Here is a 24,866-nt window from a genome sequence, read left to right on the forward strand (position 1 = left end):
TCAAAGAGAAACAAAAGTGCCTTGATGTAATAAGCGGGGGCCTTGCAAATCTGGAACAAAAGTACAAACCCAGCAAAGCAAATGTCACAGAAATGATAAATGCAGAAGGCTGTGCAGAAATGACATGCAGAAGGAGGAGGAGGTGACGGAGCAGTGGAGGAGAAAGCTGCACTGCCAAGCACAGTAAAAGTCCGGATGGTCTCATCTCAGCTCAGTTGTTTTGATTTTTCAGTTTTCCTTGAAGAAGAAAACAATAAACACAATCACTGGGGTGAGGAACTTAAAAATATTGAGACTCAAGAGACGTGAAATATCAAATAGGTTTAAGGAAGTGTGCAGACAATATGTTTGGTCAAAACCTGAGGCTACATGCAGCCCCTCTAGGTTAATTGTGTTTTTTTGTTTTGTTTTGTTTTTTAATCATACACCTAAGCATTTTTTTTTCTCTTTCCGCATCCCGTATTGTGTTGCAGCTCCAAAATCCCATCCATCGCAGCCGGCGTTGTCGGAGGGCTCCTCTGCCTGGTTGTAGTTGGCTTGGGCATCGGCCTGTACTTGCGGCGGCGCCACATCGTGAGGAAGCGGACCCTGCGCAGGCTGCTGCAGGAGAGGGAGGTGAGTGCCACAGTTGCATCTCAGAGCTGGCTGCTTTATTTGGGGCAGTGGGTCCCGACCTCCTCAAACGAGAGGATTAAAGCACCACAGATCTGCTTTGTAACTGAAAAAGCTCTTGGCTTGACTAACACGGCGTCTGCCACACTCGTTGGAAAAGAGGCAGCGTGCACTTAACACTTTCTCACTTAATCTCAAGTCTGATCCCTGTGGATATAATTTTCCAAAGCTTTAGGGGATTTAGATGCCTAAATCCCAGTGACAATCACTGAGATTGGGGAAAAGACTAAGCCTTAAGGTGAGGTGTAATGTGTTTGCTGATCCATGCTACCTTGCCACCTAGACCCTTAGCACTGAAACCTTTCTCCCTCCAGACAAGCCTAGTAGCAAATTGGATACTGTTGAAAATGTTACCCGCTTGATCAGATGTAAGTCTGATCCTCATAAGAAAAATGAGAAAGGAGAGCAGGGAAAGGGATGAAGGAAGTGTTTGTGTCTGGTCTTTTTTTTGTTTTTAACACACAAAAAACACTAAGACATCAAAGTGAGTGGTTTACCCTGTTGGGCATGAGTGAGGTTTCTACAGTGCTTTGTTTTTTGCACGGTGTAGGTTTCATGTGCATTACAACATTACCCTCTGGGTTCCTCACATATGAAATTACAAAATTCATTATCCTCAATTTAAAGATGTTCTTTCACGATTAGTCTCCTTCTCTTGCCAGTCTGATCTTGGTAAATAAGTAGCAAATTGTATTTGGTATTCTGCTAAAAGTATAATTGCAGCTTCCTTCTGTGCTCCCTGGCTTTGCAGAGTAAACTGCTAAAATCCTTACAGCTGTCCTGCTTTCCAGTATGCTGCCTAATAATATTTTACTTACCGCTCTATTCTACAGTTTTAATAACAGAGTTCAGTTTGTGCTTACCTTGTATTTTAGCCTCTGGACTCCACAAAATTAGGATATTTCATCACAACAGAAAGGTCACTGGTCCACTAAAAACGATTGTATCTACCTAAATATAGTTTTATTCAAAGGAAAGGAAAAAGGAAATCAGTAAAGGGAAAAAGCTGACTTATATTTAAAAAAAAAAAAAAAAAAAAAAGTGTTAAATATCTCTGTTTGGAGGGCATTACTTCTGTTTGCAATAAGGCTTAGATCAAATTTTTAAAACATCAACAGTCAATTCAACATTACCTTTTGCATTGATGAAAGAATTGTGCTCACAGTTTAAGTTGTTGTTTGTAAACCTGGTGCTGTGGTCTGGGAGAGCCACCTCCAGTACCATGGGAATTTCATCTAATTAAACAAGATTAAACCTGAAATGTTACAGGTGATTCTTGCACATTATTTAAAACATTTTTATAATTTATTTGCAAGTTCAAAAAATTAATCTTATTTAAGATCTGTGGTAATTGCACCGTTCTTCATGCCATGTGTTTTAAGTCTTTGATGTCTAAATCTTCATTTGAACAGTAGTATTCCTTCATTTTCCTTCAAAATGGCAGTTGCCATACTGTGCAATTTCATGGGACAGAAGTGGTTCCATGGAGCTTGGTTTTGATTGATTTTACCTCTGAAATTTGGATCAACTCCAGATATTTATTGCTGTAAGTCAGAGTGGAGCTATCCTCACATAAACTTCACGTGGAATAAAATGTTCATTATTTTAAATTAAGGATTTATTTCCCCCCAACAAAGTTTGCTGCTTGCTGTCCTCCCAGCCTGTATGTCCTTCTAAAGCCTTGTTTTTCTGTATGCACCAGCTTGTTGAACCACTGACACCCAGTGGGGAGGCACCAAACCAGGCCCATCTGAGAATTTTAAAGGAAACAGAATTTAAAAAGGTCAAAGTTTTAGGCTCCGGAGCTTTTGGCACTGTTTATAAGGTAAGATTATGATGTTTCTCCTTCCCTCTTTGTCTTGTTCCCACATGCAAAAGTCACCCAAAAAAAGCATGAACTGGGAGCTAAAAGGTCTATTTCTGAAGCAGACTTCCATCTGTGGCTGAGACCTTTGGGGTACAAACCACACTGACCTTTGAAAACAGGCACCTACATCACTAGGTGCTGCAGCAGAGCTTCCTCATGGCTCCACATGGTTCACCTCCCAGCTAAATGACCTCCTGACACTACAGATGTAGAGCGCTGAACCAGTTAGACAAAAACCTAGCTGTCACTGTGTATGTTTAGGGCTGGATTATTTGTACAGGATAGGTGCCATCTTGTTGCATAAGAAAACATCCCAATTCATTTCATCCCATGATTTATAAATTGGAATTGGCAAGATTTTGCATATGCAGTTGCCATGATGTGCTAATTAATTAGATTCCTATCCATGTAAGTTGCTCTTCATGCATGTCTCGCTCTATTTATACCGGTAATGAATACGTCTTTTTTTCAAAAAAGTATGGTAGAGGTGACAGAAAGGAAAATACTATTCAATTGACAGGATTCTCTTAACACCAACATGACACAATGATTTTTACATGTTGCTTGCCAAATTTTTGTTGTTTGCCATTGCTCCAAATATTTATGTCTTCTCAGAAGATGTAAAATGTATATGTAATTGTGAAAATTAACCTGTTAGATATGAGACTGAGTAATTCTTTGTGCTTTTTTTTGATAGGGACTTTGGATCCCAGAAGGGGAAAAGGTTAAAATACCTGTTGCTATTAAAGAGTTGAGAGAAGCTACATCACCAAAAGCCAACAAGGAAATACTTGATGTAAGTTTTCATGTTTGTTTTGCCAAGGTGACAGTGGTCTGTGGATTTCCCTCTATAACAGCTAAAGGCATTTCAGGACTTTGGGTGGCAAGAAATATTTAACATCCCAAACTGAATTCTTCATATAGAACTACTATGCTGATTTGCATCCATAATTCAATTGCCTGGCAAATGTTTTTGTGTCTTCCATGAAGGCCTTGCTTGCAGTTGATCACTGATGTTAAACTCATGGGATAGGAACTGGCACATAAGGGGAGGGCAGAACCATACAAAACACACATTTACAGCTAAGCCCATTTTCTTTATTCTCATGTCTCTGGCCTTGAATTTTGTCATTCATTGTCATTATGACAGTACAAATAAGAACATTAAAAACATGTCTGACATTGCAGATTGTCATAAGCTAGTTGCTCAGTTACATAGTATTAAAGTTATATAGTATTAAATTAAATATAAATCCACTTGAAAGTGATGGCACCATTAAATTAAACACAGGAATCCTTCTGCCATGGGCAAGTCTGTGTGGATTTTTTTTTCTTTTTGGTTAGGAAGTTAACCACTTTAACAGGAAAATTATTTTTAAAATAAATAAATAAAAATCCAGCTTTGGACAGCAAATGGCAACTCAGATAGAAAGGCTTGTCTCAAGTGGTTCAAGCTGGGGAAGATGTTAACAAGCATAGACCAGAAAGCATCAGTATGATCAACTGTGAACAAACCACTACCTGTGCTACTGATGATAATGAAACACACCGGGATTTTCTGATCACCCTGAATAAACAGCATTACTCCAACATGTTATTCTACTTTAACAGATTGTGTATTGCAGCAGAATAGATGGTCCAAGACATGAAGCAATATCAATCCTGATTTTAGTTAATGATGGGCCATGTGGTGCATGTTTACAAACACCCTTTGCCCCGAGACAAGTGTCACCCTTCACTGGGTCGCAAACCCGCATGGTCTCCCTGGTCACTGCTCCAGCACAACCTTTCATTCCACTCTTCACAGTGATACAGAGCATAGAACAGTCTTCACAAAGGATGCTTTGCACTGAACTGCATTAAATCCCAGTTTACTGGAGGAGGGGCTAATTAATAACCCTACGGTACTGCATCCTGCCTTCAGCAGAGCAAGATATCCTGATGACAGGACAGTAGATGCATGGACTGCGTGCTCTGCAGCGATATCAAAGCACTTAATTTCTGTATAGCATCCCCACATTATCTTTTCTCTTCCATTGAATTAGGTTGCTTAACAAAAAGCTCTTGCTTTTTTCAGTCCTGTTCATTTTTTAGATGATATGGTTGGTAGAATTCATTCTGTATTTCAGGGAAAAAAAAAAATACAGGTGAAAGAAGTCAGAGGGATGACTCCAAAAGCTCCTCTCCTTTTGCTACACATCCAGCTTTTTAAGGTCACTGAAACCTCAGAGATAATAATGTCCAATTAAAGGTGATTCCTCTTACAGAAACACGCTAGGCATTGAACAAGCACAGCAGCTTTAGTTCGTATTATCCAGGCGAGCGCTTGCTGACTTTATTAGGGTAGGGCTAATTCAGAAGATTGTTGTTGAATACCAAGCATACTTGGAGCAGGTCAGAGCATACAGCAGAGATTTCCAAGATAAACAGTTGAAACAAAGGCCCACTTTAATGTCTTAGGCTACTAAGAGGGACCCTGGACGGACAATAGTTCCCTTCTGCTCCCTGAGAGGAGGCGGTGGCCTGTTTCACTTTGAGATACCAAAAGCAATAGGCAGCGTCAGCACCTGGAAGCTCTCCAAAAGCTGTGTGGCCATACACCCACCCTGCACCTTCAGCTTCCCCGTTCTTAGCCTCCAGGTCAGCCCCGTAAGGGCTGCACAGCAGATGGGCAGGGAGAAGAACAGCTCTGAGTCTGCAGATTTTTTTTTTTTTTTTGCCCCTGCTGAGATTAATACAATATGGGTCTGAATCCCAAAAGGAAACAGCGCAAAGAACAGACGCCCTTCATCGGTACAACTGCTGGGTTTTGAAGCCTAGTAAGATTAGTGTATTTTGGTCTCTGTTTCCATCAGAGCATCGCACAGCAGATTCACAAGATTCTCTAGAAAATGCTGCTGTAAATATCTACGTAGGTGAAGAGTGCATCACATTCTTCTTTCATCTTTCCTTGAGCTATCCTACAGAATCACCGCTCTCCTTGACAAAAGATTGTTTTTCAATAACCTCATATTCTGCAGGAGGTTGGGGATCCCTTATCCAGTTCTGATGGAGATCGTTTTTAATCTGGCTGCCTGGAGGCCACTCTCATCCCACAGGCTCTGAAACAAAGAAACCAAATGCAGTATTAGCACCTCAGAAGAAACTGCATTACATCATGTTTTGCTTAGGCTGGCACGTCAAGTAACAATTCCAGGGCCAGAACATATTGCTTAAGAATTGGGGTTGTTTATTTCTTGAACGTCATTGCTGTAATATCTTTGTTTAATAATAGTTCTTACCAGCTATACAACTATGTGACATCTGTGGAAAACTTGTTAGATGATGACTTTAGTGTTATGGTATTTCATTTCTTAAGCCCTTAGAAAGTGTAGATTTGCTTCTTTCCCTGCCTCAACTGTACCTTGACTATTATTTTAGGCTTTAGTGGGCTGCTAATCTAATGCTCAATTGCCAAGGGATGATTAGTTAGTGTCACTCCAGATGCTGAGTTATGATGCTGAACAAAAGTTAGATGCATGAAAAATTTCCCATGTATTTCCCATTGTGTCAGTTTTCAATCAAAGGGATTTAAAGTTTCTAAAACTAAAATAATGTAAATTGAACACAAAGTAGTAAAAACAAACAAACAAATAAAAACTTCAGCTCTATTTTTTTCCCTATTGGAATTCATTCTTTCAACTTGACAGAGGACGTCAATACAAATATAAATATCTAATTTAAATCTATAAGTAATTTTTGCATACAGAACCCATGAAGTGTGGGGCTTTAATGTGACCCTGTTACACTGCACCAGCCTCTGAAGAGAGAGGCACCAACCTCTTAACTGCGGAAAGTGCAAAGAGGAGGTACTTGAGTACCTTTCACAGGTACCTAAAGCTACATAGGATGAACCCAGGCTTGAAAGAAGAGTTTTTTCATACATTTATGAAACTCAAACTCCAAATTCCAGCAGGCCAAAGGCTATATTATAGGTTTTTAATGAAATTTATAAATACCTTCTTGATATCACATTGCTATATGTGTCTAAAATATTTTTTTTTCCAGTTGGGGACAATATTTTCACCAGTGTTGCTTAAAGTAAGATGTATTCAGGTTTCTAAAGAGGTGACCTGCTTATTAACTTGTTTGGTTTGACATGGACTAAAGAAAAACATGGACAAAAAGGTCTTGTTTCTTAAAAAGTAAAGCTGTCAGTCCCATCCTAGCTGACAACTTTTGACTTTCTGGGTTAGTACTAGCCTTGACAGAAGTGCAGAAGTCTCCAAACTGCTGGTTTCCAGTCATATTTGTGAAAATATTTGTGGAGGGAAAAAGCCATATGACACATTCACAGCTTTTGTTGCCCTTGCAGTTAGATGTTTAAAATCACAGAATCATAGAATCATTAAGGTTGGAAAAGACCTCCAAGGTTATCTGGTCCAACCATCCCCCTACCACCAATATCACCCACTAAACCATGTCCCTAAGCACCATGTCCAGCCTTTCATTGAACATCCCCAGGGACAGTGACTCCACCACCTCCCTGGGCAACCTGTTCCAACACATAACCAAACTTTCTAAGAAAAAATGTCTCCTAATTTCCAACCTGAACCTCCCCTGGCATAACTTGAGGCTATTCCCTCTAGTCCTATCCCTAGTTATCTGCAAGAAGAGGCTGACCCCCAGCTCCCCTGAGCCTCCTCTTCTCCAGACTAAATGCCAGTTCCCTGAACTTCCATCAGGTTCCAGCTGGTGATCGATTTTTTAATTCTTCTTAGGTCTGTGAGCGTTGTCCCCAGGACTTGATGTCCAGTGTTTGCTTGGTGTACCGGTAGCAGGAGACTGTCTCTTCTCCTGCATCTCAGTGATGATCCAAGTGTTCAAAATCTAGACCTAACACTGCATGGAAAACACTTGGTCCACAGAGTCGGAAGCAATACTTTTGTATCTGATAGGCAGCATGTAGTTTGCATGTAGTATTTTAGCAACCTCTTGAACGACAAACTTGTTTTATACTGCCTCTAAATATTTCTGTCACGCAGAAGGGAGTGTTTCACATCACTTTCTTCCATTCTTTCTTCTCAGGAAGCTTATGTGATGGCTAGTGTTGACAATCCTCATGTGTGCCGCCTGCTGGGAATCTGCCTGACTTCCACTGTGCAACTGATCACCCAGCTTATGCCTTACGGCTGCCTCCTCGATTACATCCGAGAGCACAAAGACAACATCGGCTCCCAGTACCTTCTCAACTGGTGTGTGCAAATTGCCAAGGTAAGCTGACCAGCACACCTCCAGGGGCAGCTAGGACTCAGACTGCAGCCTGGTGATCTGGCAACATGTCGTGTTTGTTCCCTTACCTGTCCGTGTAAGTCTCCATATTCCACCACACCCCATGGTTCCTAGAAACCTTATGGACAACATTAAGCTCTTGCTTTGTTTTCAGCAATCTACCATCTCTGAGCTGCTGTGCAAACCTCATCATCTCTTCAAATTGCTCCCAGGCAGTGTAATATTGTCACCAGTGCATTTATGTCCAAACCAAACACCCAGTAATGAAATGATGGTGATGCAATGAAGCTGCGGCAGAGAAGGGAATAGAATTTGGCAATTCTGAAACCAAAATGCTGCCTCAGTTACTGGATTTCTTTGGCCTGTGCCACAGGGCAAACACTGATGTTAAATATGACACTGAGAATTACTCTGATTTTTCAGGCTGTAATCTCTGTGGTCTGGGGATCGAAACTGCTGATTAATAAATACCAGCTCAGCTGTAGTGTAGGCTGTGTGTGACCAAAAGACATTCAGGCACGCCAAGTCTGCTCTGCAATTTATATGCACTGAGTTGGTGCATGTAATCTGATTGCAAGGGCCATGTTGCCAAATAAAAGCATCATTATCACACCCAGCACTGGCTGCCTGCTTGTGCTAAACTCAGCAACAGAGCCAAAGAGAGGTGTAACGAAGGAGACAGAAGTACAGCCTCTAGCCTTTAGCGGCAAGATGCTGCGTTTAGAAGATTGTTAGGTTAGGAAGAATGGAGAAAAAACAATAGCTGCAGTTTGTATGACATTTGTTGTACGTGAGCACTGTTTGCAAAGCCCAAGTGCTCAACTGCTGCTTATTTCAGTAACTCCGGTCCTGAAGTTAACCACATACTTACAGCCTTATCGGTCCCTTGAGACCTTGTATACATCTCAGGCTCTCCTGGCTGTGGTTTGCTTTCAGGAAACATGCTGAGGACCTCAGAAACATATCCACCAAAAGTATACAGAGCACATTTTTCATCTCGGTGTGTGTACTTCTTACAGCACATTCCTCAGCAAATGAATTTTAATTTATGCATCCACCCGGGATGTGAACTGCTGTTATTCTGACTATTTTGCTCTCTCGTTTGAAATCAATTACTGTACTGTCTAGGTCTCACTCGCTTTGGAGGATGAGCTGGAGGCCACATTTTCCTCCTTTTTCTCTTCCTCCTCATTGCTTTTTAAGGTGGCAAAATCAGTCCCCAAATCAATCCTCAGGGCATCACATTTGTTGTGCACTTGCCCGAAATGTTGCCATTCACAATTGTTAGCTTCTGTTTGATTTTTTTTCACATCGGTTCAACGTTCACCCATAGCAACCTCCACCCTCTCCAGTGCTGCTTGACCTTCAGCACGCTCCTTTGTGTCGCTCTGTACTGAAGTTCTCCTCAAAGCCCTCATAAATCTCATGCATGGCTTTTTCCCACCAATGAGTCTGGTGTTACTAATCTGATAAAGTCAAGCCTGATATTTTGACTTTCTCTGACTCTTTAAAATGTACTTTTTTGGGAAGGAGAAAAATTGTAGCAAGGATATTTGTGTCTGGAAACTACCCAGCAGGGAGGCAAGTCCACTGTGAAGGTTTTTGTTTCTGTTTTCACAGCTTTGAAATAATTTCTCTTTGTATTTTTTGCAAACATCATCTTTCACTGAGGTACACAGCCATGTCATTCAGACAAAATGTTATGACAGAGTATATACACACCATGTGTAAAAACACTGTGAAGTAACTGAACACATTAGTCTCATCCTTAATGATGAAAATAGCTTGAATCCCAGGCCTGCACAAAATTATAGATCTGCTGCACTTTCTGCATGAGCAGTTCAACGTCTCCAGTGTATGGTTATCCATGTGTACAAGTCTTTTGGCTATCAGCATCTTAAATAGCTGAGTGCAAAACTGATATTCTGCTTTTCAGCAGCTTTGAGTCCTAATAAGTCTCTGCAGAAATACATGTTTGGCAGGAAATTTTTTGCTCTACTGAGGCGAGATTATGTGATTTTTTTTAAGATAGTCTGTTTTATGTCGGCAGCTCAAGATTTTTTTGTTTCAAGAGCTCTGCTCATTAAGGATATATTTGTATAATTAAATGCATACTCTTGGTGGCATTGTGCCAGTTTGTTTGGGTGGTTTGTTTTGGCAACATGAGCAGCTCTTAGCGCAGGGGTGAAGTTCTGCTGAGAAAATGCAGCGGAGGATTCGCTGGTGGTCCAGGTTAACAGTGGGCTTAGGAAGAGGGTGGAGGCTGGAAAGGAATTACTCCCTCCAATGCTCTGTCATCACATCACAGTGATCATTTTGGTGTTAATTTTGTAGGCGAGAAGCACTTTTTATTAATTCTCGCTTCATAAAAATACAAGCACATAAGCTACTGCCAGCAGAAAGATATCGACTGGGAATAATTGTGGTTTTTAGAAAGGATCTTGCAGGAAACTTAGAAATTGTGAACTTTTGATTCCATACACCAAGAGATTGGAGTTGAGGGAACAGAGAATAATCCCTGTGGTCAGAGAGGCAGATGTTAGATTCATGCCTTGAAAGTCAAAACAGCACAATTAGCCATTTTATCTTCTGAGAGATCTGCAGTCACTCCAGAGAAAAGTCTATTCTTCCTCAAGAGAAGTTGTACCAAAACAGCACGTATACTATGGTGAATGCAGTCTAATCATGGGAGGCAGTGAAACTGGAAGAACTTGCCTTTTCAAAGACAACTTGAAAATAGATGCAACTCTGAGCTCAGCCATAAAAAGAATTTTATTTTATTTTTTTTTTACCCTTTTATCGCCTTTCCAGCATATGCCTATTTGTTAGCATTGAGAAGGCAGAGTACATGGTAATGAGGCACAGAACTGGTAATATTGAATGATTAATTTATTTTTACTTGCATTCCTCTCAGGCCATTTGCATCTAAGTGCTCCCGATGAAGTTGGCCTGTGTGCACAGGGCAGATGAGAGTTATTGTCTGTACTACACTATCCTGGGGTCACCAAGGTTGCACAAGCACAGCTGAAAAATGGGTTTGCCCACTCATTTGCCAGTGCTATCCTGATTTTGTGTCTTGAACTAAATTCTAGAAGAACCCCTGCTATACCTGCTGCCATCCTTTTTTTCTCTATGACTCCGCTGGAATATGGACCCATAAAAATGTTACTATAGGGCAGAACCACAGCCACCACCTTCTCCATCTAACTGCAAATGCATGCCCTCACCCTAACAATCAGAATCACGTAATTCAAAATAGCAAACCTTTTTCTGAACGAGGGGTAGGTTAACGTGTGTATATGGTGGTGTGCATACAGTTACCACTGAGCAGCTGAAGTCTGGCAACTTGATTGTGCCTCAAAGCCCAAAGTGTGTATGTGGGATGCCAACCTCTAGTCTGTTGTATTGCAGGGAATGAACTATTTGGAGGAACGTCGCCTGGTGCATCGTGACCTTGCTGCCAGAAACGTCCTCGTTAAGACTCCTCAGCATGTGAAAATCACGGACTTTGGGCTGGCAAAGCTGCTTGGTGCCGACGAGAAGGAGTATCACGCAGAGGGAGGCAAGGTAAAACGCACCAGAGTATGGATGAACTGCTGCGTGTTCGTTGGTGTTTTTGCTTGTGCATGAGTCTTTCTGTTAAAAACAGGAAAAAAAGAGAGTGGGCTTTTCAAAGGGCTCAGCTGCAATCTCAGCTTGCTGCCTTTGAAGACTGTGGGAGTCCGCTGAGCACAGCCAGAGCAGCGTCAGGCCAGTGTGACTGCAGTGGGAGCAGAGGTAGCAGAGCAACAAATGCTTTTGAAATTCCCACCCAGAATGTCTGGGAAAAACCAAGGTTATTTAAAAAAACATTGAAAAAAGAAGCCTGTCTGAATTCATCATGTAGCCAACACCAATAACACTGTGCAGTTTATGAAGAGAAAGGGAACGCTGTATATTTATAGCAGAAGAAAGACCTGTCAGACTTGGTTCAACACGCCTTCAATGTTGTACTACGTGCTGATGGAGGGAATGTATCCTGCTGAGAAATTAAAGAGAAGCTGCTTGCAAATATTGCAGAGACCATAAATGGAAACCATATGAGCACAGATCCGTCTTTGTCATAAACCTTAGACTGGATTTCTTACAGTAGAAGAAGGATAAAAAAATATAAATTGGACTGTTAAAAATATTGTAAAGATTTCTAATTAACTTAAAACTCCACAATTTCCAGGTTCAACATAATAAATTAGAATAATAATAAGGGACTCAGAAGTTGCCTGCTTTGCCTCTCAGCTGGTTGTGGTTTTTTTTGTTTTTTATTTTCCTTTCTTCAACCAAACTATTGGCTTAAACACCACCTGGTGGTAAATATTGCTGATAAAATTTTGATCTGTCTTACGGCTTGTTTGTGAATTTTCCTAGGTTCCTATTAAATGGATGGCCTTGGAGTCAATTTTACACCGGATTTACACTCATCAAAGTGATGTCTGGAGTTATGGTGAGTCTAAAAACAGAATTATTGTGGATGTTCTGGAACAATTGCAGTGACTATGCAGCATCCTTTATTCTTTTTGTTATCTTAAGATTTAGAGTTTAAACCTAAATCATGGGCCAAAATCACCTATTCAACAAAATAAAATTCACACAAAACTGAGTGGTGGTGAGGTGTAAGGTGTCTTACGGAATATGCTTTCACACGATGAGCTCTTCCCTGACCGAAGCTGCAGGTAGGAGACTGCACTCCATGTGGTCATCTTCTGCTGAGGCTTTTCTTCAGCATCTTCATGTGGAATAGAACTGGACAGACAATAAAGCAGAATAATGAATAGGCAGACTTAAAACTATTGGCCACATAATCAGGTAGTGTCAATCGGTGTAACTCCGCCGTTTTCTGCCATCACTATTTCAGGTGATAGCAGAAACTTACTTGGTGGTGGTGGCTAACCTGGTAGCCTAAAATGTTTTGGAGTACTTACCTGCCTGTGCTTCAGCACAGGGCAGGTGGTAGGATGTCCCGGAATTGAGAGGACAACAGAAAAAGGGAATCAAAGCAATACCCTCCATAGAGAATTAATTTTATACTTGGTATAGTTTCATAAGTCAACTTCAAAGAAAGACGAGCTGAAAGGAAACTTGACAGAGAAACTTGCTGCAAAATTTCCACTCTGCGTTCTCTTATACTCCTGGAAAATGTTTAGTACAGATGGTCAAACCCTGTGTCCTGTTAAAAAAAGGCCTCTGCTCCCCTTAATCCATTTATGTATCTTGGCTTCCAAAATCTTGTTTTGTATCCTAAGCTACCAGACAATCACAACAGCTACATCACAGAGTATGTGGTATGTCAGCAAACGACACTGAGGCAGCTGGTTTACACATCTTTCAACAACTGCTCTTGCTCGTCTCCAAAGAGATAATTTTAAACAAAAAGACAACTTCCATTTTTAAAACCACCTCCTAGGCTTGAGTCGGGAGTTGATAACCTGTATTTCCTTTCTGTGGGTCTGGGAAGTCTGTGGGACATTCAACACTAAGATACTAGAAGTATGATTTCAACCTGTTTTATTAATTTGTCTCTCTTTAAAATCATGGCAAAAAATGCTTTTGCTGCGTATGCACTGACTCTCACAGGCAGACACACTCTTGCTGCCTCTCTGCGCCCAGCCAGGCACCCTGACTCCCACCAAACCTCTGTCACTGTCTTCTCCTTTCCCCCTGCAGGTGTAACAGTTTGGGAGCTGATGACATTCGGGTCCAAGCCCTACGATGGGATCCCTGCTAGTGAAATCTCCTCTGTCTTGGAGAAGGGCGAGCGTTTGCCCCAGCCTCCCATCTGCACCATTGATGTGTACATGATCATGGTCAAATGTGAGTTCGGATGGTTTGTGGGTACTCCTCTAAGCTCAAAAAATGGCACTGTTGCTTTCATTATATCACATTTCTATATGCTGAATTCTTGGCAATGGCATGGAAATATGATTATGTGAAAAAGATTGTGTGCTCCTTTTACAAGATGAGTGCCATGAGCATAGACACCACAGCACTGTCAGATGCACTTCAAGATCCTGAGTTCCTCATCTGATTTCTTCCCTGTTTTTTCAGTTGCTTCTTTCCAGCACCAACTGTTGCAGTAAAATAGCACAAGAGGTAGGGTGTCTCTAAAGCACTTTTTGACCAGATAGGGCACAGCAAAGGGCTTCTGAATCCCAATCCCCTTTTTCATCTATGTCAGCTGCTAGAATGTCAGATTATTACCTTGCTTCCTACATATCCCCTAAGCTAGGACTGGGCTGCATCCCTGCTCACTAGTGTTTGTGAGGATGCTGAGAGGCAGCCCACTAGGTGGCATTTAAGACCTTCTCATTGGAGCAAACTGTACCTGTTGCTGAAATAGGAGCCATGCTACCATGAGCACACGGTAGTGCAGCACTTCTGGGGACTCCTGGAGCACCTGCGCAGTTTTCCAGCACTGTTTTACTACCTCCATCATTCTTCCAAAACTGCCAGGCATTCATGTTAAATGCTGAAATTCACACCAGCTAGTGGCTGGCGAATGAACTTTCTTTGTACCATGCATGTATGTTTTATTTCAAGTTCTGTGTTTGATTGCCAAAGTAACTTTAACTGTGCATTGCTCTCCCTGCTGTCCCGCCAGGCTGGATGATCGATGCAGACAGCCGACCCAAGTTCCGTGAGCTGATTGCGGAGTTCTCCAAAATGGCCCGTGACCCTCCACGCTATCTTGTTATACAGGTAGGAAACCCAACAGCAGTAACATGTCTGATGGGCATTTAATATGAGGCCCAAAATGATTTATAACGCATAGGAAAACATATTCCTGGCTTGGACAGGTTTTCCACAAATGTTTTTTTTTTCCACTTAAAAGAAGCCAGACCCCACGGGCCCATGTTCTAATGGCATGCTTCCTGCTGGGGCAGAATGATTTCTCCTGCCTGTACCACTGCTGGGTGCTGCAGCAAAAGGTTTTGTTTTATTGGCATTTACTTGAAACTAAAAGATACAGCATAAATGGCATAGATGCGAGGGAGCAAAAGCTGACTGAAATGACAGAGCTTTCTATTTCAGAGAATAAGAGAGCTGAATCTGTTGGACTGTTTATCTCCCTGCCGATGAAGGATTATTTCCTGTTAAGTGTTTGCTGAAACATGACGTGGAAAAGGAAGCCATTTAGGAAAGTGAGAGCAGTTGCAGAATAGATTTTGAACATCCTCTCTGGCTCTGACAAAAGGAAACAGAGCTGAGCTGTTCGTGATGCTCTCTGCAGTGAGAGCTCACGCTCAGTAACAGCATGAGTTGAGAAAATGTATTGCAATTAGCATTTAACACATGCTGATAATTTAAGGCCAAGTTCTACTGCTGCCTTCCATGCCTTAACAAGCTTAGCTGGAACTCCACACAGAATTTTGAGACCAGTCAATATTTAATTTGTACGGGTCCCAGTCTATGCCCAGTAACATACTGCAATCACTAGAGGAGAACAGAGTTTGAACCTCTTAAAAATGCAGATATTTTACAGCAGTATAGACATTGCAGACCCAAATTTTCCTAAATTCTAGGTAAATTTGGTTAAATAAGCAGATCAAAATATTGCATCTTGGGCTTCTTACTGAATTTCTTTGTCTCTTAGAGAACAGGATAACAAGGGCTCGGAGGGAGCCTGTGAGTCCTTCCTCACACTGATTTCTCTCACAGGGAGACGAAAGGATGCACTTGCCCAGCCCTACAGATTCCAAGTTTTATCGCACTCTGATGGAGGAGGAGGACATGGAAGACATTGTGGATGCAGATGAGTATCTCGTCCCACACCAGGGCTTCTTCAACAGTCCATCTACATCCCGGACTCCTCTCTTGAGTTCACTGGTAGGAAGCATTTCCTCTCTGAGAACAGAAAAAGCAATTTGAGAGTGAAGCGTTTCTCATGATGCCTATATTTTCTCTCTCTCTCTTTTTAAAAGAGCGCTACTAGCAACAACTCTGCTACAACCTGCATCGACAGAAACGGGGTAAGTGGGGTGACTTGTAAAAGAGGAGTAGCACTCTGAGGTCATTTTCCTATTGAAACTCCCCTCCCTCCATTTATACATCATTTATACGAATAAGCTTCTACAAAACAGTCTCTTCAATACTGATTTTCTGCACTCCCAACCTAGCAGGGGCACCCAGTGAGGGAAGACAGTTTTGTCCAGAGGTACAGCTCAGACCCAACAGGCAACTTCTTGGAGGACAGCATAGATGATGGCTTTCTGCCTGCTCCAGGTGAGTACCTCTCCTGTGTGTCCATCCCAGAGCCATTCATTCACAAGCCATTTGGTTATATCCCTTAAGATTCTTGCTTGAATGTAGTCATTTTCCTTCTTCTTCTAGAGAAAGGAAGCAGTCCAAATGCTTCCTGCTTTTATTTGCTAGGTAAGCAAGAATGAAAATGGATGCGCATATCCTTTCTTATACTTTTCTGGCCACCTCTCATTTCAGTTCCTTCACAAGCCAGGTTCCTCATGTTTGCCATGTGTGCCATCAGGCTGGGGAGTTTGGGTGTGTGTGGGTGTATGTTTGAAGCCTTCTACTACTTCAGAAAATAGCCTGTAAAAATGTTTTTCACCCTTAAAGCCCTTTCTGCAATACAAACAGTTTTCTGGTAGCGTCACTGCTTTCAGATGTTGATACACAAAAGGAAGCTCACAGTTTCCCATTTACTTACAGCGTGGGTAGTTATAGAGTGAGCCAGAAAGTGGGTTAAGCAGTCATGATGCTTTTGATGTAAAAATAAAATAAAAAAATCAACCTTCTATCCATTCCCCCCAAAAAAACAGCTGAAAAGACTGATAGATCCTGCAAGGGATGGCATGTAAGCGAGATGTGGAGTCTCTCTTGCTGCCTATCCTGTATTTTCAAGGTATTTCCCTTGTCTTTAAGCATTTTTCAAGGGAAATGGCTTCTGGCAGCCAAACTTCCTGACTGAAATTTCAGAACAGTATCTGGGACGTAGCCACCCACACAACACTAAAATCAGCAGTAGCTATTTAGCAGTCTCGTGGTCAGTCATCCTTCTGCTGCTTTGAACACTGCACTCCTGAAGGTGTACTCCAGGGTGGTGTGCTTTGTGCCACAGCATGGCAGTCGCTGTATTTGGCTCTCTTCCCCTCCTAATGCAAAGCTGGGAAGTTTGGTGAGATGCTGTGTGCGAAAAGCGTGGTGCAGCTTGGTTAAAACTGCACCTCGAGTGATGCAAATGGCTGCACTAGTTACACGTCTACATTTTCAGTATCTCATTTGTCTGTTTTTAACTCCAGAGTATGTAAACCAGTCAATGCCCAAGAAACCATCTACCGCAATGGTCCAGAATCCGATCTACAACAACATCTGCCTCACAGCAAACTCAAAGCTCCCCACGGACTCGAGCTACCAGAATTCCCACAGCACAGCCGTGGACAACCCCGAGTATCTCAACACCAACCAGTCTCCGCTGGCTAAAACAGTCTTTGAGAGCTCTCCTTACTGGATCCAGTCAGGTAACCACCAAATAAATCTGGACAATCCTGACTACCAGCAGGACTTCTTACCGAAGGAAACGAAACCTAACGGTCTCCTGAAAGTTCCTGCGGCAGAAAACCCAGAGTACTTGAGGGTAGCAGCACCAAAAAGTGAATACATTGAAGCTTCGGCATGACCATAGAGAATTTCTTCTTGCAGCGAGGCAAGCCAGACTCGTGGTGAATCACCTGGCTGCTGCAAGAACAGACTCTGCTCAGCGTGAATGGCAACCACAATGCATCAATAAGCACACCTTCCCTTTTCAGCGCGTGGGCTGAAACTGCAAAGCCCATCTAACAGGACAGCTTGGGTCTTTTCTTGCCCATTTCCACGTATTAACTGAGGTGCCAGCCCTGCACTGAGATGTGTGTTGAAATGGAGCAAGATCTACCTGTACAGGAGAAATATGGATGCATTCCTTTTGTTTTCAAATGGTAGCATGGTAAGAAGCCACTCTGGGATGAACTTGAGAGCTGTACACATTGTACAGTCAAATTCCTTTCTACAGCGTGTATTTTTATAAATGTTTCTTAACAGAATTTTTGGATCTTTTACAAGATCAGATGCTTGTACTGCTGGTCTGTTATGTGGTGCTCAGATCACCAGCAGGAAGAAAAATAATGTTACTAAATAGTTTTCCAAAATTCCTGGAACGGAAAAAGTTATTCCAAACCACCGGATTTTTACAAATTGGCTCCATATACTGCTTCTTGGCACGAACAGGAAAAGTGCATCTGGGGGACGTATGGGAGATTCTGTCCATAGCAGGATGGGGCGGATCGCTCTGGGGAAAACTAGCACGAGGAGCAAACGGCAGGACACATCACCTACTGACCACTACTGCTAAAAGCGGACAGGAGGAACTCAGCACAGAATCATTTATAGATGTTTATAAAGCGCTCACTGCTCAGTTTTCTAATGGTCAAACACAAGACGTTTTTCTGATCCATTTTGTAGGAGCTGTAGAGATGTCAAAATGTCTTTCTTCGACAAAACTGTTAAAGATGTTGAAAACTGAAAAATGAAGTGTCAAATAATGTTTAACAGTCTTCAATTAAATGTCAAGGAAATGCAAATGGTGGCAAATTGGAGCATTCATGAGACACACAGGATGCACTATACTAAATTAAACTTGACTAGGGCAAGAAACACAGGTAGCTCTAGCCAAGCACTTTTATTTCCCTTCTTAAAGGGACTCCGAGCAGAAATTATCCTGTATATAATTTGGCAAAGAAAAGGGTGGTGTCAGCGTTACACTTTCTGCACTTCAAGGCAGAATACAGCGAATTGCTGTATCAGGCCGGGGCAGAGGCTGAGGCTATTTGCCGCATTGTACCTCCCCCTTAGGTTAACCTTTTATAGCCCCTGTCAGTGCAGGAGGAGCAGTGAAAATGCTTTAAGGAAAGGAAGAGTAATCTGGAGCGACAGAAAAAGTTGTCTTCTTCTTCTGAAACACAGGGCTGCCTACAGCTTCTTTATACACCCATCCTGGTCTGTAACCAGCGTGGAAGAGGCAGACCAGCCAAAGCTAGAATTTTAGCTTAATAGTAAGTATATAGACCCTGTGTGTTAACGGTGTGTCAATCACAGTAAGTGAAACAGCTATTCTTTCGAGGGACCCCTGTTACAGAACTTAAACTCCTCCGTCATTAACATTTCTTATGAAGGTAGCAGGAGTAAAATGCCCAAAGCATGAATTCAGCCAGTAACTTAGAAGCAGCTTGGCAGTGCTATTTTAATCAAATCATTAGCTCAGAAATCAAATGCACATTTGGCAATTCTGGTACGAAGGCCATTAACTAGTTAAGTGTTGGGAACTTACTTGAGGTAGCACTTTAAGTAGCAAGAAATTGTTAAATGTGTGCTGCCACTGTGCTTTGAGTCTCTCAGTGCATGCTTCAGTTTAAGTATTGCATCTGGACCCCAGGATCAAGCAGAAAATCCTTAGAACATTGGTTTTACAGATTTATTGAGGAGTAAAGGAGAAGAGTGGTCATGTGAAATGACCCTTTTTAAGAGTAATGCAGTGGAAAATGTGTTAGTAACTTCTGTGCGTGCTGTAGTTCATCAGCCACACTGCAGTTTGGGGTAAAGAAGTATATTTGGTCAAAATCCAGTGGTAGTCCTGGTGTGCTGTTTCACAGATTTGTGTCAGTGTAACCAAGTCCTAGCCACAGCACTATGGAAGATGCAGTATTTGATTATTACTTGCTTGTGTTTAAGACAATAACCAAAATTCAGTTCCTATGTCCAACTTGTGACAGATTACTCCGTGCGTTCCTGAGAGCAGATTTGTTCTGTTACTCTCACAAGTGTGCAGCCTGTATGGACAAGCAGTGCTTTTCTCTCCACCCACTACCCCAGGAGGAATGTAAATAAAATGAAAATGTATTTTAACAGAAATCATGGATAATTTTCAGATTGCTAAATCTGTTATGTCTCTAAGCAGAACACTAGAAAATCATACAGTGCAAGTTCTCCCGCAGGATCTTTCCAACACTATTGCACAGAAGAATGTACTGGTGTTTTGATTTAACCTTCTATCTAAAACAAGAAAGCCACTGAGAAGTGGCAATATGTATCACCAGCATTATGTAGCATGAAAATTATTTAATAAAGGTTGATTTGCTTGCCCTTTTAAAGCAATTTAGGAGGAATTCAGTAGAGACTCATTACTAGTAAGGGTCTTATTTACTAGTAAGGGAAATTCATCTAAAATTAAACAATGTAAGTTTGAAAGATCATAATTTTTGGAATATATTGTTTCTGATGAGAAAAGTAAGAAAGAAGATTTAGGACTACAAGCTCTTGATATAAGCATACAGGAAGATTCCAGATTTGTGGGATTAGCTGAATTGTGAAATAATTCCAGTAAATATGTACCCTCTAAGCCATGATATGTAAATAGGCAGCTCGGTAATGATTCAAAAGCCAGCAAATGATAAATGGGCAGTGCCTCGAGGAGCAGATACAGTGGCACTGGGAGTGCATAGCTCCAAGGCTGTTGCTGGAGGCACAGGCGCTACAGGGTAGTTAGTGGTACTTGTAGGATAACAGGCATTAGCAAGGTATCCAACCATTGCCACTGAGATGAAAAAACAGAGAAGAAAAAAAAAAAAGTAGCTGAAATATCGTTTTTTGGTTTTGCTGTTGTTTCTTTGTTGGCTTTTTTTACCCCACTGCAGGTCATAGACCATCTAACAGCAAATAGCCCCATGCACATCACAGTTGCTTGTAAAAGCAAACATGGTCAGGCAGCGGTTTTGGGGAGGGGGTCATGGGACCACCTTGCTGATGCAGTGTTGTACAGAATGCAGGCTATTGAATGGGACACAGAAGTTGTGTTTTTTTTCAAATAATAGAAAAACATAAATGCACCGAGAGCTTACGTAAATCAGCATCCAAAAATAACTTAAAACTTCTGCCGTTGTCTCCAAGGAGGTGCGGGTATAAAATACCGTTTTTTAAAATGCAACTAAATAGGGAAATGTAACAGCCACAGCCACTGTTAAAAGCTAGCAGAGTCTTACCAATCCAAAAAAAAAAAGATTCCATTTTCACTATATTTCTCATGAAAGGCAAAATGACAGCACACACAAGTTAGGGCTCAGTGTCTCTTAATCATAAAGCAGCAGTTAACAAGGAACTGTTTTTGCAATAATAATTTAAGCACTACATGCTCGGAGACTTTTAATAACTGCTCAGTATATGAAAATATAAGTCAAGAGTCTTCACATTGCTTTGATGTTTTCCAGTGTACACTGTCAGTGCACTTTACTTCATTTGGGCCTTGGGTTGTTTTCTTCTGCTGCAAAGGGAGTTGGCTTGGGAAATCTCCTTCATGTTGCAATACTTCTGGTAGGGTAAATCCATCTTAGAGGGTGGGATCTTACTCTTTTTTCCAGCTGACAGGCTACTGCACAGTGAGTTTTCCAGAGAAAGCAGTTGGAAATAGACACTGTGCCTGGTGGTTTTGGAACATCTCAGGGTGCTTCCCTGTCCCCCCAGGTCACAGTCAGATGGCTGTGTGAAGGTCCAGCATTACAACATATGCTCTCATGGTTTATTTGAAAGGAAGGGGCTTGTGCAGGGAGAGTAATGCCAGGTTTGGGGCATGGCCAGCTAATCCATCCCAAGACAGCTGCCAAATTTGCCACAGGACATCACTGAAACCATTGACTGTTACTGCACGCATGGGTGAGAGTGGATAGATGCACACACTTCTTCCCACTGCCAGAATGAAAAGAAGTCAACTGCATTTCTGCAGAGATTGCCTGTGCAAAACCCAGCATGCTCAGCCTTTGTGCTAAGGGATGACTCTCACCCTAAGCCTGGAGGGTGCAGCCAGGGCTGTGGCAATGTCATAGGACCCCAAGCAGCTCAAGCAGGTCCCATCACAAGGTGCCTGGGGTGTCCTTGGGCTGTCTGGGGGTGCTCCAGGATGCCAGTGAGAAACTTTGCATTTCCAGACAAGCACTCATTTTTCAGATTCAGAGTTCAACACATTTTATTAGTATGACTGCTGCCTCTCCAGATGAGGTGTTACAGGATGCCGGCTTTTATTTCTCCCCATGTTTCTCCATGAGAAAATGTTGAATCAGGACAAAGTATGAAAATGTACCTGTGTCCTCCTCCTGATGAAAACTGTATACTGATGAAGTGTCAAACTCTGTGTATAACACTTAGCAAGAATGCTTTGTAATGTTTTATCACCACTGATTCAATTTTCTATATGGGAATCCCATTTTCTAGTGTTCTTTTTGTAAGTTTTATCTCTTTGTTCCAACATACAACTTTATAAGGAGCCTTTAAAAAAATAGAAAGTTTATATAAAAGAAAAACATGACACCTTTAAGTAGTTTTCTAAATAGGCTGCATTAGGACCAAAGATATAATGTCTTGTTTTCTTGCTTTAAAGGAATAGGGTATTGATCACCAACCACTTCCATAGCATCTCATTACTGGGAAAATCTGCAGAACTCATTGGGACTGGGCCATAGTGCCACTGTGCCAGGAGGGCTTGACAGGAGGATGAGTCCTGTCCATAGAAAACTAAACCAAATATCAGGACCAGGTAACACTTCAGGGCCAGATCTATGACCTCTACACATTTTTGATTCATTGTCTATTGAATACAATTGTAAAACAAAAACACAAGAAAAAAATAAACAAATACTTTATGCTTTGGCTCAACATCAGGAAAAAATACAATGATGTGAAGATGAGATGATTAGATAACTACTTTTTATGTGAGGAAGCGTGTAGGCTGGCAGTGAGAGTTTAAAATGATAATACTTTGGGTTATGTATTACTTTAATTGTGAGGGGGAGTTGAAATCACGGCACTTCCATGATAGGTTTTACTTTCTGTCACATGTTTTGCCTACTTTGGGCATTGTGTGTATTTGCAGATCACCTGTGTTAGCATAGCCTGGTGGACTGAACATTATAGCTCATTCATATGAGTAAGAGGTACTGCACATAAATCCCTCATTCTTTTACATGGGAAGATGAAGCGGACAAGGAGAGAAAAGTGTGGAGACAGTAGGCTGTACCACAGGTAGTGGTCAAGGAAACCCTCAGTAACATCAGAGAAAAAGGTTTCCTCATGAAAAAGAGAGAACAGAGGACCTGGCTGGCAAAAGACACATCACCTGCACCACTGTAGTCATCAGGCAAAATACCTTTGGCCAAGACTTGGTGCTGGTGCTCCATCATCAGTTTTGCTCTTGTCCTCTTATGTGTTTCAGCTTTGTTGCAGATGAGGCTGTCTGGATGCAAGACAGAGTGGGTTTTGCGGTCTCTCTGTACCTTTCTTTTTGAAGTAATGGATTTTCTAATTAATAAAGTGAAAAAAAAATATCCAAAACCACAGCTGTGAACCTATCAACCAGACTTGCTGAAGGTTTTCTTCCCATGTAGCTGATATGGTACATCTTTTCCAGTCACTCTGGAATTTAGCCAAACCATTCTCCTGACCTCTCACAATCTATCTGAAGACTGTGGAATTTCAAATACCATCAGTGCTATCCTCACATTTTATGAAAGGGAATATGTGAAGTAGTCGTCTACAATGGTAGGAAGGTTGGCTCACATACCTAGGTTTCTTTTTAATCCTACATTCCTAACACTGTTCCCCTTGAAATTAATGGGATGTTTGACTTGATTTCACTGAGACTATAAAAAAAGGCTAATGTTGAGTGATTTTGATAATCAGAGATCCTATGGATCCATTGCCCCATTTTAGGCTGCTTTGTCTTGATGCAATCAATTGAGTATAAGGAATAATGTTTTGGTTTTAATGAACTGTCAAGCAATATACCCATAGATACAGACAGTACCTTGCAGCATTGTAAAGTTACTCAACTATGAAAGCACTATTTGTACAATAAGAAACTCTCGACTTTTATATGGTTTAATAGTTTATACTGTTGATCAAAGATTGTTTGTATATTGAGCGATAAAAAATGAGGTGTATATTATTCTTTTTAATTGTTTTTAATTTTTGGAGAACTCTATTGTAATATACTGTTGTATTTGGGGGGAAGAAAAATCAGTGGGTAGCTTGTAGGGTTTTTAGCCAGACAGGAACTCACAATAAGGGTTCTTTATTGGTTGACTTAGATTTTCGTACAAGTTGTCACCTTGGGGATTTATCCAGAGCTTAGTGAAACTAATAACAAGACCCCTTCTTCTCTCCAAGACTCTTTGGCCTCTCTCCATATACGGTACTGGAGTTCCATAATGTGAGCAATAATACAGCTAACAATTGTGAAAATTGGAAGTGCAATATGAAAGCCCAGGTGCTGCTTATCAGGGCGCTAATAAAAGCTGCTCTTTCAAAATGCATGGCAGGTTCTCACTTCAGTTTTATGGCAAAAGCAGAAGCACAGTCAAAGCAATCCCTCAAATTCTCATCCATATTACATTTGGCTTATGAAGCCATACTTCTGGCCATCTGTGAATTTCATAGTCATGTGTTGTGCAACAGCATTGCACCAGGACTCTGTGGTAAGGAAAGTCAAAGTCTCAACTAGAGTCACATACATGCAAAACATTTACATTATTATATGACACTAGCAAGAAAGAGAAATTCTGTTATCAAAGCCAGACAAATAAAGCCTCAGGGTCCCCCGAATATTGGTGTTTAATTATCCAACTGGTGGAACACGTAGCATACAACAGGAATTGCAGGGTCATAAATGTAACAGAGCAAAATACATTGGGTCTACAAGACACTAAAGAAGAGAGGAGCTAGAACTGACAGTACATGTTCAGCCTGGATGAGTCCCTGGTATTGTCATTAGTAAATTAAATAATTTCTGTCTTTATAGATTAACTTTGTACACAGGAGAAAAAAAAAAAAAAAAAAAAAAGCCACTACAGCACCTTTCTCATTTTCATCTTTCCATCCAGTCCCTTCCAATACTAGGCTGCATTTTTACCAGCTCAACTTATTTTATGCAGAAATGATGTAGTCTTAATCTTCATATTACTGGTTCTCAGAAATGTCTAATGCGTATTAA

The 24,866-nt window shown here is 41.4% G+C and overlaps 1 protein-coding gene across 1 annotated transcript in view; it reads left to right on the plus strand.

Annotated features, from left to right (window-relative positions):
• Window positions 1-17,477, plus strand: part of EGFR (epidermal growth factor receptor) — a gene marked incomplete at its 3' end in the record, with an annotated part of 42,044 nt that extends 24,567 nt beyond the window's left edge. The window contains exons 16-27 of the mRNA XM_084281284.1: window positions 474-615; window positions 2,375-2,497; window positions 3,237-3,335; window positions 7,607-7,792; window positions 11,222-11,377; window positions 12,215-12,290; window positions 13,511-13,657; window positions 14,445-14,542; window positions 15,503-15,670; window positions 15,766-15,813; window positions 15,961-16,066; window positions 17,101-17,477. Coding sequence (XP_084137410.1) covers window positions 474-615; window positions 2,375-2,497; window positions 3,237-3,335; window positions 7,607-7,792; window positions 11,222-11,377; window positions 12,215-12,290; window positions 13,511-13,657; window positions 14,445-14,542; window positions 15,503-15,670; window positions 15,766-15,813; window positions 15,961-16,066; window positions 17,101-17,477 — 1,726 coding nt within the window. The remainder of the gene's footprint in view (window positions 1-473; window positions 616-2,374; window positions 2,498-3,236; window positions 3,336-7,606; window positions 7,793-11,221; window positions 11,378-12,214; window positions 12,291-13,510; window positions 13,658-14,444; window positions 14,543-15,502; window positions 15,671-15,765; window positions 15,814-15,960; window positions 16,067-17,100) is intronic.
• Between the last annotated feature and the right edge of the window lie 7,389 nt (window positions 17,478-24,866).

Source organism: Netta rufina (assembly GCF_964035555.1).
Source record: "Netta rufina genome assembly, chromosome: 2".
NCBI classification, from domain to species: domain Eukaryota; kingdom Metazoa; phylum Chordata; class Aves; order Anseriformes; family Anatidae; genus Netta; species Netta rufina.